The sequence below is a fragment of the Alosa pseudoharengus genome, unplaced genomic scaffold, assembly GCF_046254945.1.
Source record: "Alosa pseudoharengus isolate Yale_2024_CS ecotype anadromous, Long Island Sound unplaced genomic scaffold, YU_APseudo_1.1 YU_APseudo_1.1_scf_11, whole genome shotgun sequence".
Lineage (NCBI taxonomy): Eukaryota > Metazoa > Chordata > Actinopteri > Clupeiformes > Clupeidae > Alosa > Alosa pseudoharengus.
In genome coordinates this window covers 41,774,271-41,787,262 of record NW_027468576.1, presented here as the reverse complement: position 1 = coordinate 41,787,262, position 12,992 = coordinate 41,774,271, and the positions used below count along the sequence as shown (strand labels likewise).

General features: G+C 40.1%; 1 protein-coding gene across 4 annotated transcripts in view; it reads left to right on the top strand.

The window, feature by feature from the left end:
- The window catches only part of rubcn (rubicon autophagy regulator), a 97,045-nt gene that overhangs the window by 26,643 nt on the left and 57,410 nt on the right, over positions 1-12,992 (top strand). For 2 of the 4 annotated variants that reach the window (XM_076279214.1, XM_076279216.1), the window contains exons 8-9: positions 3,166-3,261; positions 9,870-9,991. In XM_076279214.1, coding sequence (XP_076135329.1) covers positions 3,166-3,261; positions 9,870-9,991 — 218 coding nt within the window. The remainder of the gene's footprint in view (positions 1-3,165; positions 3,262-9,869; positions 9,992-12,992) is intronic. The other 2 variants (XM_076279215.1, XM_076279217.1) reach the window with 1 other exon arrangement.

The following is a 12,992-nucleotide window of genomic DNA, read 5'->3' as shown; positions in this document are numbered from 1 at the left end:
CCGCAGCACTCCACACTTCCGCTTTCACGTGAAAGGGGGAAAAACTGTCTAAGGTCACATATGGGCATAAGGCTACATTACGCATGCCATCACATATGGGCATAAGGCTACATTACGCATGCCATGAACCTTCAAAACCGTATGATGCACACATGCCCCGAACTGAGACTATCCAACCGAACGGTTTGGACTTTTGTCATGAACCGAACGGTGCACACATGCCCCGAACCGAGACTAGCCAACCGAATGGTGCACACATGCCCCGACCAAGACTAGCCAACCGAACGGTGCACACATGCCCCGAACCGAAACTAGCCAACCGAACGGTGCACACATGCCCCGAACCGAAACTAGCCAATCGAACGTTTGGACTTTTGTCATAAACCGTGCCACCCCTATTGCTTAGAGGCCTGAGAAATTACTTTGATTTCCTTGTTTGTACATGAGGCATGGTTAGTGAGGTAGGTGGGTGTGTGTGTGTGTGTGTGTGTGTGTGTGTGTGTGTGTGTGTGCTCGCATTTGCTTCAGTTAGAAGTGTGTGTGTGTGTGTAGGTTAGTGCAAGTGTGTGTGTGTGTAGGTTAGTGCAAGTGTTTAAATGCTTCAGTTAGAAGTGTGTGTGTGTGTAGGTTAGTGCAAGTGTGTGTGTGTAGGTTAGTGCAAGTGTGTGTGTGTAGGTTAGTGCAAGTGTGTGTAGGTTAGTGCAAGTGTGTGTGTGTAGGTTAGTGCAAGTGTGTGTGTGTGTAGGTTAGTGCAAGTGTGTGTAGGTTAGGTGTTTAATTGCTTTAAAAGTCTTCCCCTTACCTGGGCTCTTGCTTTCTATTATATCCCTCTGTGGTTCAGGGTAACCTTTGCCTCACTCTCTCTCTCTCTCTCTCTCTCTCTCTCTCTCTCTCTCTCTCGCGCTCTCGCTGTCTCTCCTCTCTCTTCCCCCCCCCCCTCTTTCTCTCTCCCTCTTTCTCTTTCTCTTTCTCTCTCTCTCCTCTGCTGAAGAAGGGGGACACAGGAAAATCACCATAATAATAGAGGACCCTGTGGCAGGTTGGCAATGCTGAACGCCACTACTTCCTCCCATCTTGCTTTACATGCTCATGCTTCCTCCCATAGATTAGATATACCTATATCTATATCTATGCTCCCTCCCATAGATATGCCTATATATCTATGCTCCCTCCCATAGATATGCCTATATATCTATGCTCCCTCCCATAGATATGCCTATATATATATGCTCCCTCCCTCTCTCCTCCTCTCTGTGTTTGTGTCCCATCGTATCGCAGCGCTATTGGCTAGCGGGTCCAACCGATCTGCTCTCTGACCACGTGTGTGTGTGTGTGTGTGTGGTTTGTGAAAGCAGCATGTAAATATATGGAGGATTCATTATTGTCTGTTTGTTACTTTGGCTTTATAAGGTTGTTCATTGTAGTGTTTTTTTGGTTAATTTATCATGCATTGATAGATCGACATATGTGTTCATTACATCCAAAGATTGTTTTTTGCTCAAATCCAGTTATGTGCAAAAGAGTCTTGGCCACAGCACACCTGACCATACACCCATAATATGGAAGCTGACACTGGGATGTTTGCCAGGCATGTTTGAATCAAAGTTCTGGGTTTTTCTCCCAGACCAGATCTCATGCTAACTGGACCTATTGAAATTCTCACTTCCCTCTTGGACCTTCTGCTGAGGAAAAAAAAACATATTTTAAGAAAAGATGATGGGTTAAAAGTTAGTGTAACTATGCAGAGGAATTGTAGGGAGTGACCTGTCTAAACAAACAGTATCTTGAAGTGCCTACACACAACCTCAAACTGGAATTTAGTCATTTATAACATGGTTAGCACACAGACCGAGATTGAGAGTGGGTCTGGAAAAGGTCAATTGACCTATGACTTCCAGCAGGGGCGTAACTAGCAGTGAAATGAAACTTAGATTGGTGCATTAAACGTGTGCACTGGACACAGACGCAGGACTATACCAGGGCCGCTAGAGACACAGACGCAGGACTATATGGACACAGACGCAGGACTATACCAGGGCCGCTAGAGAGACACAGGACTATATGGACACAGACGCAGGACTATACCAGGGCCGCTAGAGAGACGCAGGACTATATGGACACAGACGCAGGACTATACCAGGGCAGCTAGAGAGACGCAGGACTATATGGACACAGACGCAGGACTATACCAGGGCCGCTAGAGAGACAGACGCAGGACTATACCAGGGCCACTAGAGACACAGACGCAGGACTATACCAGGGCCGCTAGAGACACAGACGCAGGACTATATGGACACAGACGCAGGACTATACCAAGGCCGCTAGAGAGACACAGGACTATATGGACACAGACGCAGGACTATACCAGGGCCACTAGAGAGACGCAGGACTATATGGACACAGACGTAGGACTATACCAGGGCAGCTAGAGAGACGCAGGACTATATGGACACAGACGCAGGACTATACCAGGGCCGCTAGAGAGACAGACGCAGGACTATACCAGGGCCACTAGAGACACAGACGCAGGACTATATGGACACAGACGCAGGACTATACCAGGGCCGCTAGAGAGACAGACGCAGGACTATACCAGGGCAGCTAGAGAGACAGACGCAGGACTATACCAGGGCAGCTAGAGAGACAGACGCAGGACTATACCAGGGCCACTAGAGACACAGACGCAGGACTATATGGACACAGACGCAGGACTATACCAGGGCCGCTAGAGAGACGCAGGGCTATATCAGGGCAGCTAGAGAGACCAGGGGTATATGGTACGTTATTGTCCTAAGCGGGTGTAGTCGTGCTATGAAGTGGCAGTTTGGGGACGATGCAAAACATTCTTGCCTGTATGTGAACTGCTCATCCAGAATCAGCGCTTTTATGTTTTGAAGCTGATATCAGTATGGTTTAGGCTCCAACACATCACATTCATTTTGTTTTCATTTGTGCATGTATTTCATCCCATGATTATTTTCAACACCTTGCTGGCACAATTCAGGAAACTGGTGAATATTATTAATATGTGCCTTGTGTGTGTGTGTGTGTGTGTGTGTGTGTGTCTTTCTTTGTTTGTGTGTGTGTGTGCTTTTCTTTGTGTGTGTGTACATGCGTGCTTTTCTTCGCGCGCGCGCGCGCGCGCGTGCGTGTGTGTGATTTCAGAGTCGGCTGTTGATGACGCCTGTGGGAAGAGCTATGACCCCTTCTCCCCCCACAGCAGTGAACGTAGCAGCCCCAGCTCTCTCTATATGGAGTCCAGTGAGTCACTCACACACACACACACACACACACACACACACACAGCAGCCCCAGCTCTCTCTATATGGAGTCCAATCAGTCACACACACACACAGGGCTGGGCGATATGGCTGAAAACTGTATCACGATATAAGTGTATCATATCAGTCATATCAGTAATTATTGTTCACTTTTATTTTAAACTTAAACACTTTTATTTTAAATGTAAATACTTTTATTTTAAACTTTCCTGATTTTAATCACCTCAGTTACCAATCAAAGCAAACAGGGGGAAAAAATATCAACACAACCATGAAAAACACTCTATAGATATATAAATATATACTCTAATAAATGTGCACATAAGTCTGAATGAAAAGCAGCACTGGTTGAAGCCTGGAAATACTGTAAACAAAGTAGCTTAATTACCTAGTTTATCATAGTCTACTGGTTGGACTGTTCAGTTTCCCCACGTGTGTTTAAGTTTCAAATTAATACTTTTTCTCCTTGGGACAGGCACGTTTGAGTCTTGGAAAATACTTTTCCATTTACATCAGGATTGATAAGAACTTAGCAGTCAACTTGAATGCAACATTTTTTAACAGATTCGTGCAGCATGTTAATGATGCTAACAAATGTAATAGCAATTTATATATATATATATATATATATATATATATATATATATATATATATATATATATATATATATATATATATATTTATTTCAGACCCAGGGGGATCCATATCATAGTAAAAAACACACAGGGTAAAAATACAAAAAAATAAAGAAGCCTCCCACAATGTTCACTGTCTAGCATACAGACATTTTCACCAAAAATCTGACAGAACAGGGTTAGCCAACACAGCAATAAGTCATTTTCTGACACAGATACCCTACATATAAATCTATACATCAGATTACATAGGACAGCAGAGCAGGTAGGTACCCAAACACTCACACACACACACACACACACACACACACACACATACACACACACGTAAAGCAGCAGAGCAGGTAGGTACCCCAACACTGACAAATAACTGGCTTGCACTGGAGCTTCTTGGAGCTCTCAGCAGCAGCCTCATGCTGTCATTATACGCCACTGTGAGTTTTCTAATGCTGCCTTGTTTATAACGACACCATAGGTGGGACCAGTGTATATACACACACACACACAGCAGACAGACACTACAGCAGCACAGAGCACTGTGAGTTTTCTAATGCTGTCTTGTTTATAACGACACCATAGGTGGGCAGTATACAAAGGTGTACAGTACGCTCTAAAGAGTGAGGTCTTCACAGATACATAGCACATGCTAAACTTACGACCCAAAATGTTTGCTTGAGCATACAGCTTCCGTTGCTGCCATAGATATCTTTGTCATCCGACAGGTCATTTGCAATAATATGGCCCAAATATGTTATCTCACTACACACACTGAGTGCAGTGCCAGAGAGATAGAAGTCAGGGAAGGTTGACTGTCTGTCTTCTTTACTTCTGATAATCATGATCTTACTCTTTTTAGCATTGTATTTTATATCAAAATCAATACCATACTGTGTGCATATTCACAGTAGCTGTTGGAGACCAGCACTATATGGGCTAAAAATGACCAAATCATCTGCGTACATAAGGTGATTAATCACCAACTCTACAACCTGTACCACATGCAATTAAGATCAAGGCCAAATCATTCATATATATATTTCAAAAGAAAAGGAGACAGAATTCCGCCCTACCGACACCATTAGTCACTTGGAATGGAACAGATGTTACATTCCCCCATCTCACTCTCATTGTCTGATGCAAAAATAATTTTTGCATAACACGATCAATCATGATTAACACGATCACATGCTTTAAAAGCATAAATGAAGCACATGAACATTGTGGAATTTTGCCTATTATATTTATCTAAAATTTCCTTTAGTGCAAAAATACATAAATCAGTGCCATGCTTTCGTTTAAAACCAAATTGGTTTTCAGTAGACAGGACGTACCTCTCGCCTAGACAGCAGAACTGTCTCCAGCACTTTGGACATGACACTGGCCAGAGCTATTGGCCTGTAATTATCTGAACTGTTCAGCTTCCCCACTTTATCTTTGATAACTGGTACAAGCACAGCAGAGAGCATAGAATCAAGTAATCAAAAAAACCTGTGTAGCATATAACCACCAGAGGACGGTTTCTTGCTGGTAAGTTTAATTTGTTCAGCTGTAATATTATCCAGACCACAGGCCTTATTATCTCTTAACTTCAATATTGCTTCATGGACTTCAGCAGAAGTGACAATAACATAATCATTAAACTCTACATTATCCAACACAAACGGATTACTTTTTACACAGTTTAGCAGTTCATAATATTGGTTCCGCCATAACTGTGATATTTCATCAGGGCCACTCACACCATCTATGTTAGATGGAAAAAATGTAGATAGATAGATAGATAGATACTTTATTGATCCCCAGGGGAAATTCAAGATGAAATTCAAGATGTTTAGTCAGTCGTCTTGCACGATTGTGAATGTTTGGATTAAATGTGCATGCTCAGGAGGGATGCGTCTAAAGTGTTAAGCCCCTTCTCAAGAAGAATAACTTAGATGCCACCATGCTAAACAACTACAGGCCCATATCCAATCCACCTTTTATTGGCAAAATCATTGAAAAAATACCCTCTAATCAAGTAACAACCTTCCTAACATCAAATGGGTATTTTTATTACTTTCAGTCAGGTTTTCAGGCAAATCACAGCACTGAAACAGCTCTTATTAAGGTTTTAAAAGACATACGCCTCAATAAAGATGCAGGCAAAACATCAGTCCTAGTGTTATTGGACCTTAGTGCAGCCTTCGACACTATTGATCGCAACATATTACTACACAGATTAGAGCACTGGGTTGGACTTTTTAGGTATAGTCATCAACTGGGTCAAATCATACCTACAAGAAAAAAGTTTGTTTGTTGCTATCGGCAACTGTACCTCTACGCCAACGTCCTTGACTGTGGTGTCCCCCAGAGGTCAATCTTGGGGCCACTATTATTCAACCTCTACATGCTCCCACTTGGACAAACCATCACAAACAATTTGATTTCCTATCATAGCTATGCCGATGACACCCAACTTTACTTAACTATTTCGCCAAATGACTATGGTCCCCTTAAATCTCTTTGTCAGTATATTGACAAGATTAACAACTGGATGTCTCAATTTTCTTCAGTTGAACAAAGAAAAAACTGAAGAGGAAAGACTTAAGGTTGCCACTCTCCTTGATATTAAAGGGCTTAAAGCAAAGGATACTGTTATAAATCTTAGTGTCATAATTGACAGTGATCTAAATTTAAACAGCCACACAAGGAATAACTAAATCAGCTTTTTACCACCTCAAAAACATTGCCAAACTTAGAGGGCTAATGTCTAAACATGATCTAGAAAAACGTATTAATGTGTTCATCTCCAGTAGGGTTGACTACTGCAATGGGCTTTTCACAGGCCTTCTTAAAAAGACTATCAAACAGCTTCAGTTGATACACAAAAACATTTTATGCTTTTATGTACTATCACCTTGTGTGTTTTATGTGTTCTTATTATTATTACAGTGCATGAAAATGCACTGTACTGTTCTTCCTAGGCAACTTCTTCTTATTATTATTATTACAGTGCATGAAAATGCACTGTACTGTTCTTCCTAGGCAACTTCTACTTCTTATTATTATTCCGCTTACCACTTTTTCCGTACGCAATTTCTCTTGAACAGTTTAACTTAGAAACTTCATTCAAACTTTGTAACGTAGGTCTTCAAACAGATCGGGTTGGTATGACTTCAACTTTGAAACTTTTATACTTTTTAAACTATTAAAGAAAAACTTTTTAAAAATCCCCATAGACTTAACATTGCCGATTATGACATCATAATACGGCCATTAAGCAATTAGAATCCTATGGCAGGTGTTCAGGCCACCTGCAGCCTCAGGCTTTAAGCATACATTCTGGGTCAATTAAGACTACACATCCTATTCAACTGTTTCCTCTGCCCAAAACTGTTTCAAAATAAAAGTCCTCACTACAATAATCCACTGTTAAACAATGTAACCCATTAAACTACTGAACTTTTTACATTCAACTTTTAAACAGTCTACTTTTAAACTATCATTAAACTATCTATCTATTAAACTAGCTGTCTATCAACAACTTTTAAACTATCTACATTCAACTTTTAAACTTTTAAACTATCTACATTCACTAGCTGTCTATCAACAACTTTTAACTTGTTATCAACTATGTCAACACTGTTCATCAACTATGACTCCTACCCACTGTAGCTAGTTAGCATGGTTAGCAAAGTTAGCATGTTAACATTGATTGGCTAGGTTAGCTAAGTCACATGATTAGCATAGTTAGCATGTTAGTTAGCATAACTGCTAAAAATGATGAGCTAAGTTAGCTAAGTAACATGGTTAGCATAGTTAGCATGTTAGCATGCTAGTTAGCATAACTGCTAAAAATGATGAGCTAAGTTAGTTAAGTAACATGGTTAGCATAGTTAGCATGCTAGTTAACATTTTTAGCAAAACTGCTAAAAATGATTAGCTATGTTGGCTAAGTAACATGGTTAGCATAGTTAGCATGTTAACATACTAATTAGCATTTTTAGCATAACTACTAAAAATTATTAGCTAGGTTAGCTAAGTAACATGGTTAACATAGTTAGCATGTTAACATTGCTATCATAGTTAGCATGTTTAGCAAAACTGCTAGAAAATGTTAGTTAAGTTAGCTACATCTTAACATCTTAGTTAAGTTAAAACATCTTAACGTTTGTCACGTTACCTAACTTAATTGTATGTTAAACGACATTAGAAGAATACTTTGTTCATCTAATTGGTTGATTTGGCCCGTCGATAACCAATAAAGGTGGTGATAGACAGATGGTTTATCCAATCAGCTAACCAGTATGTCCGCCCCTTCCCAAAAGTTCTTCAATGAAAAGTTCCCAGATGGATATGCGGAGCAAATCCATCTGGCGGAGTCAGGTTAATAAAACATTAGCTAAGTAACATGGTTAGCATAGTTAAAAATCTTAGCATAACTGCTAGCAAACATTAGAGCCATTCCAACCTTCAGTTATCGTCAAATATCTACCTATACACAGCCATTAAACTATTTGAATATCAACATTCATTCAACTTCCAGTCTGTCAACAACTTTTAAACTATTTACCTTCAACTTTTAAACGGTCTACTTTTTAACTATCATTAAACTATCTATTAAACTAGCTGTCTATCAACAACTTTTAAACTATCTACATTCAGCTTTTAAACAGTTTACTTTTAAACTATCAACTTTTATTAAGCTATGCAACCACCATGTCTATCCTAGCATTACCGTAGTAACCAATTATCAACTTAAGCATTTTCATGCACTAGTAATTCCTTGGAATTGCATTTCTAGTTGTTATTATTTTTCTTCTTCTAACGCAGCTAATGCAGCTTCAACCGTTTAACGTAGAAACTTCATTCAAACTATGTTACGTAGGTCATGTGCGCTATGTATTTTTCAGCTTTGTAACTTTTATACTTTTTAAACTATTAATTAAAAACTACTCAAAATTTCCCCATAGACTTAACATTGGGCTGTGACATCACAATAGAGCCGTTAAGCAATTAGAATCCTATGACAGGTGTTCAGGCCACCTGGATCAACTGCCAGTCTCAGGCTTTAAGCATACAAACTGGCCCTATTAAGACTACACATCCTGTTTAACTGCTTCCTCTGCCAAAAACTGTTTCAAAATAAAAGTCCTCACTACAATATTTCACTGTTAAACAATGTAACCCTTTAAACTACTGAACTTTTTAACTGTTCAGCTGTTACTTGTCATCAACTATGACTCCTACCCACTGTAGCATAGTTAGCATGTTAGCATTGCTAACATTGTTAGCATTTTTAGCAAAACTGCTAAAAATGATTAGCTAAGTTAGCTAAGTAACATGGTTAGCATAGTTAGCATTGTAGTTAGCATAACTGTTAAAAATGATTAGCTAGCTTAGCTAAGTCACATGGTTAGCATATTTAGCATGTTAATTAGCATAGTTAATTTAGCTAATTAGTTAAAGTTAAGTTAGCTAAGTAACATAGTTAGCATGTTAGCATGCTAGTTAACATAGTTAGCATAACTAAAATGATTAGAAGTCACATGGTTAGCATAGTTAACATAGTAACTTGGTTAACATTATTATCTTTGTTAACATAGTTAGCATAACTGCTAGCAAACATTGGAGCCATTCCAACTGTTAGTTATCGTCAACTATCTACCTAAATAATTTAACCATTTAAATGATCAACCTATTTAACTGTTCAGTCATTCTACCAAGCAAATAATTTAACCATATAAACTCATCATATTTTTGCATTTTCATGCACTGTATTTCCTTCAGGAAATGCTTTTCTAGTTATTTTATTATTATTCTTTACTTTATAAAATAAACTTGACTTGACTATATGGAGTCCAGTGAGTGGCTTACATTTTACAAATTAGCGGCTACCGATATACAGCGTAATGGAACTTAAAATATGCTTGTGTGTGTGCCTGTGTGTGTGTGTGTGTATTGTTTATTGAGGTGTAGATGGCTCCCAGTACAGCAGTGTCCCAGATGGCATGTTTCGGAAGCCGTCGGAAGGCCAGAGTCTCATCAGCTACCTCTCAGAGCAGGACTTCGGGAGCTGCGCAGACCTGGAGAAGGTCAGCTAACACCCACCATTTAAACACCTCAGTGAAGCTAACACCCCAACCGCCATTTAAACACCTCAGTGAAGCTAACACCCCAACCACCATTTAAACACCTCAGTGAAGCTAACACCCCCACCATTTAAACACCTCAGTGAAGCTAACACCCCAACCACCATTTAAACACCTCAGTGAAGCTAACACACACCATTTAAACACCTCAGTGAAGCTAACACCCCCACCATTTAAACACCTCAGTGAAGCTAACACCCACCATTTAAACACCTCAGTGAAGCTAACACCCCCACCATTTAAACACCTCAGTGAAGCTAACACACCCACCATTTAAAGACTTCAGTTAAACCAGCTTTTCTCAAACTGTGGGTCAGAGACATGCCAGGTGGGGCGCGAACTTTTAATTTATTTTTATCTGTAGCCTGGGCCCAGGTAGCACCCGATGCGCAATGGACGCACTGTGTTATTCATAGGGAATCGCTCGTGTCAAGGCAGCTTAGTTAGTCCCGACCTACATGAGATTTACGTCTATTCTCTGCACTTTGCAAAGAGATGGTAGCTGACCAAAAGGCTGTACTGTTTCACAGCGAGGCAAGGTGGCTTTCCCGAGGTAAAGTGCTGTCGCGCGTGTTTGAGCTCCGAGTCGCCTCTTCTTGGAGGAAGAGCGCATGTTTGAATCTGCAAGCACGTTCACTAATGAACATTTCTTGACGAAGCTGGCCTATCTTAGCGATATATTTGATCTATCTTAGCGATAGGTACATTTGAGTTAAATGTCCAGTTACAAGGCAAAGACAAGCACCTACCTCACCTAGCAAATAAGATTACTGCATTCACCAAAAAAACTTGAGGTATGGGACAGGCGTCTCGATCGCGACAGTTACCTTTGAGATTTCTGAGCGAAATCGCTGAAACGTCTGATTCGGGAGCCACTCTTGTGATCCCATGTATCCCATGTAACAGTAGGCCTACATCACATCCCTGCAAAGTTTATTTCAAAAATATTTCCCAACCAGCAGTGCTCAGTATAACTGGATTATGGATTCATTTAATGCAGCATGTTTTCATTGAATATATTGTACAACGCTGTAAAATGGCCTATGGCTTCCTAATATGTTGCTGGAAAACAGAAATATGTGTGTTATTATGTATTTATTAGGGCCCGAGCACCCGAAGGGCGCAAGGCCCTATTGTTTTTGTAAGGATTATTATTATTAGGGCCCGAGCACCGAAGGGCGCAAGGCCCTATTGTTTTTGTAAGGATTATTATTATTATTAGGGCCCGAGCACCGAAGGGCGCAAGGCCCTATTGTTTTTGTAAGGATTATTATTATTAGGGCCCGAGCACCGAAGGGCGCAAGGCCCTATTGTTTTTGTAAGGATTATTATTATTATTATTATTATTATTATTATTATTAGGGCCCGAGCACCGAAGGGCGCAAGGCCCTATTGTTTTTGTAAGGATTATTATTATTATTATTATTGTTATTCCACTGTTTTGCTTTCCTGTTTTTGAGGTGGTTAACATGGTCGAAAATTCTTGAAATTTGGCACACACGTCAGGTGTCACGCATCGCAGTTAGGAACAAGAGCTTGACCTCGGGTGTGGCCCAGAGACTCGCTAGCGCCCCCTTAGGTGACTGATCCCGTGGTTGGCATATATTTTGAGGTGGTTAACATGGTTGAAAACGCATGAAATTTAGCACACACATCAAGTGGTACAGTGAATAGACAGGGATAAAAGCTTGGCACCGGGCGTTGCCCAGGAACTCCATAGCGCCCCCTTACGTCACAGTGACTTGTGGTTGGCATATAGTTTTAGATACACACACCAAATTTGGTGGGTGTATGTAACTCCCAAAACCAAACAACTTTTGTATTAACATGCCATTAGCCACGCCCACAGGAAGTGAGGTAATTGAGATTTTGTGCATTGTGGATATGATCGATCAATTTTAACGTACTCCTCCTAGACGGTTGATCCGATTCATGTCAAAGTTGGTATACATGACGCCGAGATGTTCCTGATTATAAATTGTGAAGCCTTTTTTTGATATGTTGTCATTTGACGAAATGGCGAAATTATTAATTTTAATACCCTTCCACATAAACAATACATGTGTCATAATTCACCATGCATGGCTTGAAATGTTTTAAATTTTACAGGTCATTGAAGACCATGTTAATGATAACATTCACATGCCCATAATGCATGTTTGGCATAGCGCCACCAACTGGCAACAGAAAGAATGACAATTATACTGATGTCACATGATCAATTTGAACATACTCCTCCTAGACGGTTTGTCAGATTCATTTGAAATTTGGCAAACATTATGCCAAGATGTCGCTGATGTTAAATTGTGAATGGATTTTTGAATGTTGTAATATATTTGATATGATTTTAATATCTCACCACATAAACAGGAAATGTGTCATAAATCACAGTGCATTGAATGAATGGTCTGAAACTTCTCAGGTTAATAGATATCATGATTATGATGATATCCAGACACCCAATGGGCCTGCCTGGCATAGCGCCACCACCTGGCCAAGCAGGAAATGTGCCAGAAATGGACAATGCCTTAAGTGATTGATCTGAAACTTTATAAAATATTGGATATCATTATTGTGATGATATTCACATGCATAATTCACAGGCCTAGCATAGCGCCACCTTCTGGCCAAGCAGGAAATGTGCCAGAAATGCTCTATGCTTTGAATAAATGGTCTGAAACTTTTCAGGTTAATAGATATTATGATTATGATGATATCCAGACACCCAATGGGCCTGCCTGGCATAGCGCCACCACCTGGTCAAGCAGTAAATGTGCCAGAAATGGACAATGCCTTAAGTGATTGATCGATCTGAAAGTTTACAAACATTTTGGATATCATTATTGTGATGATATTCACATGTGTAATTTTCATGTCTAACATAGCGCCACCATCTGGCCAACCAAAAAGTGTATCAGAAATGTTCTTTGCTTAAAATGAATGG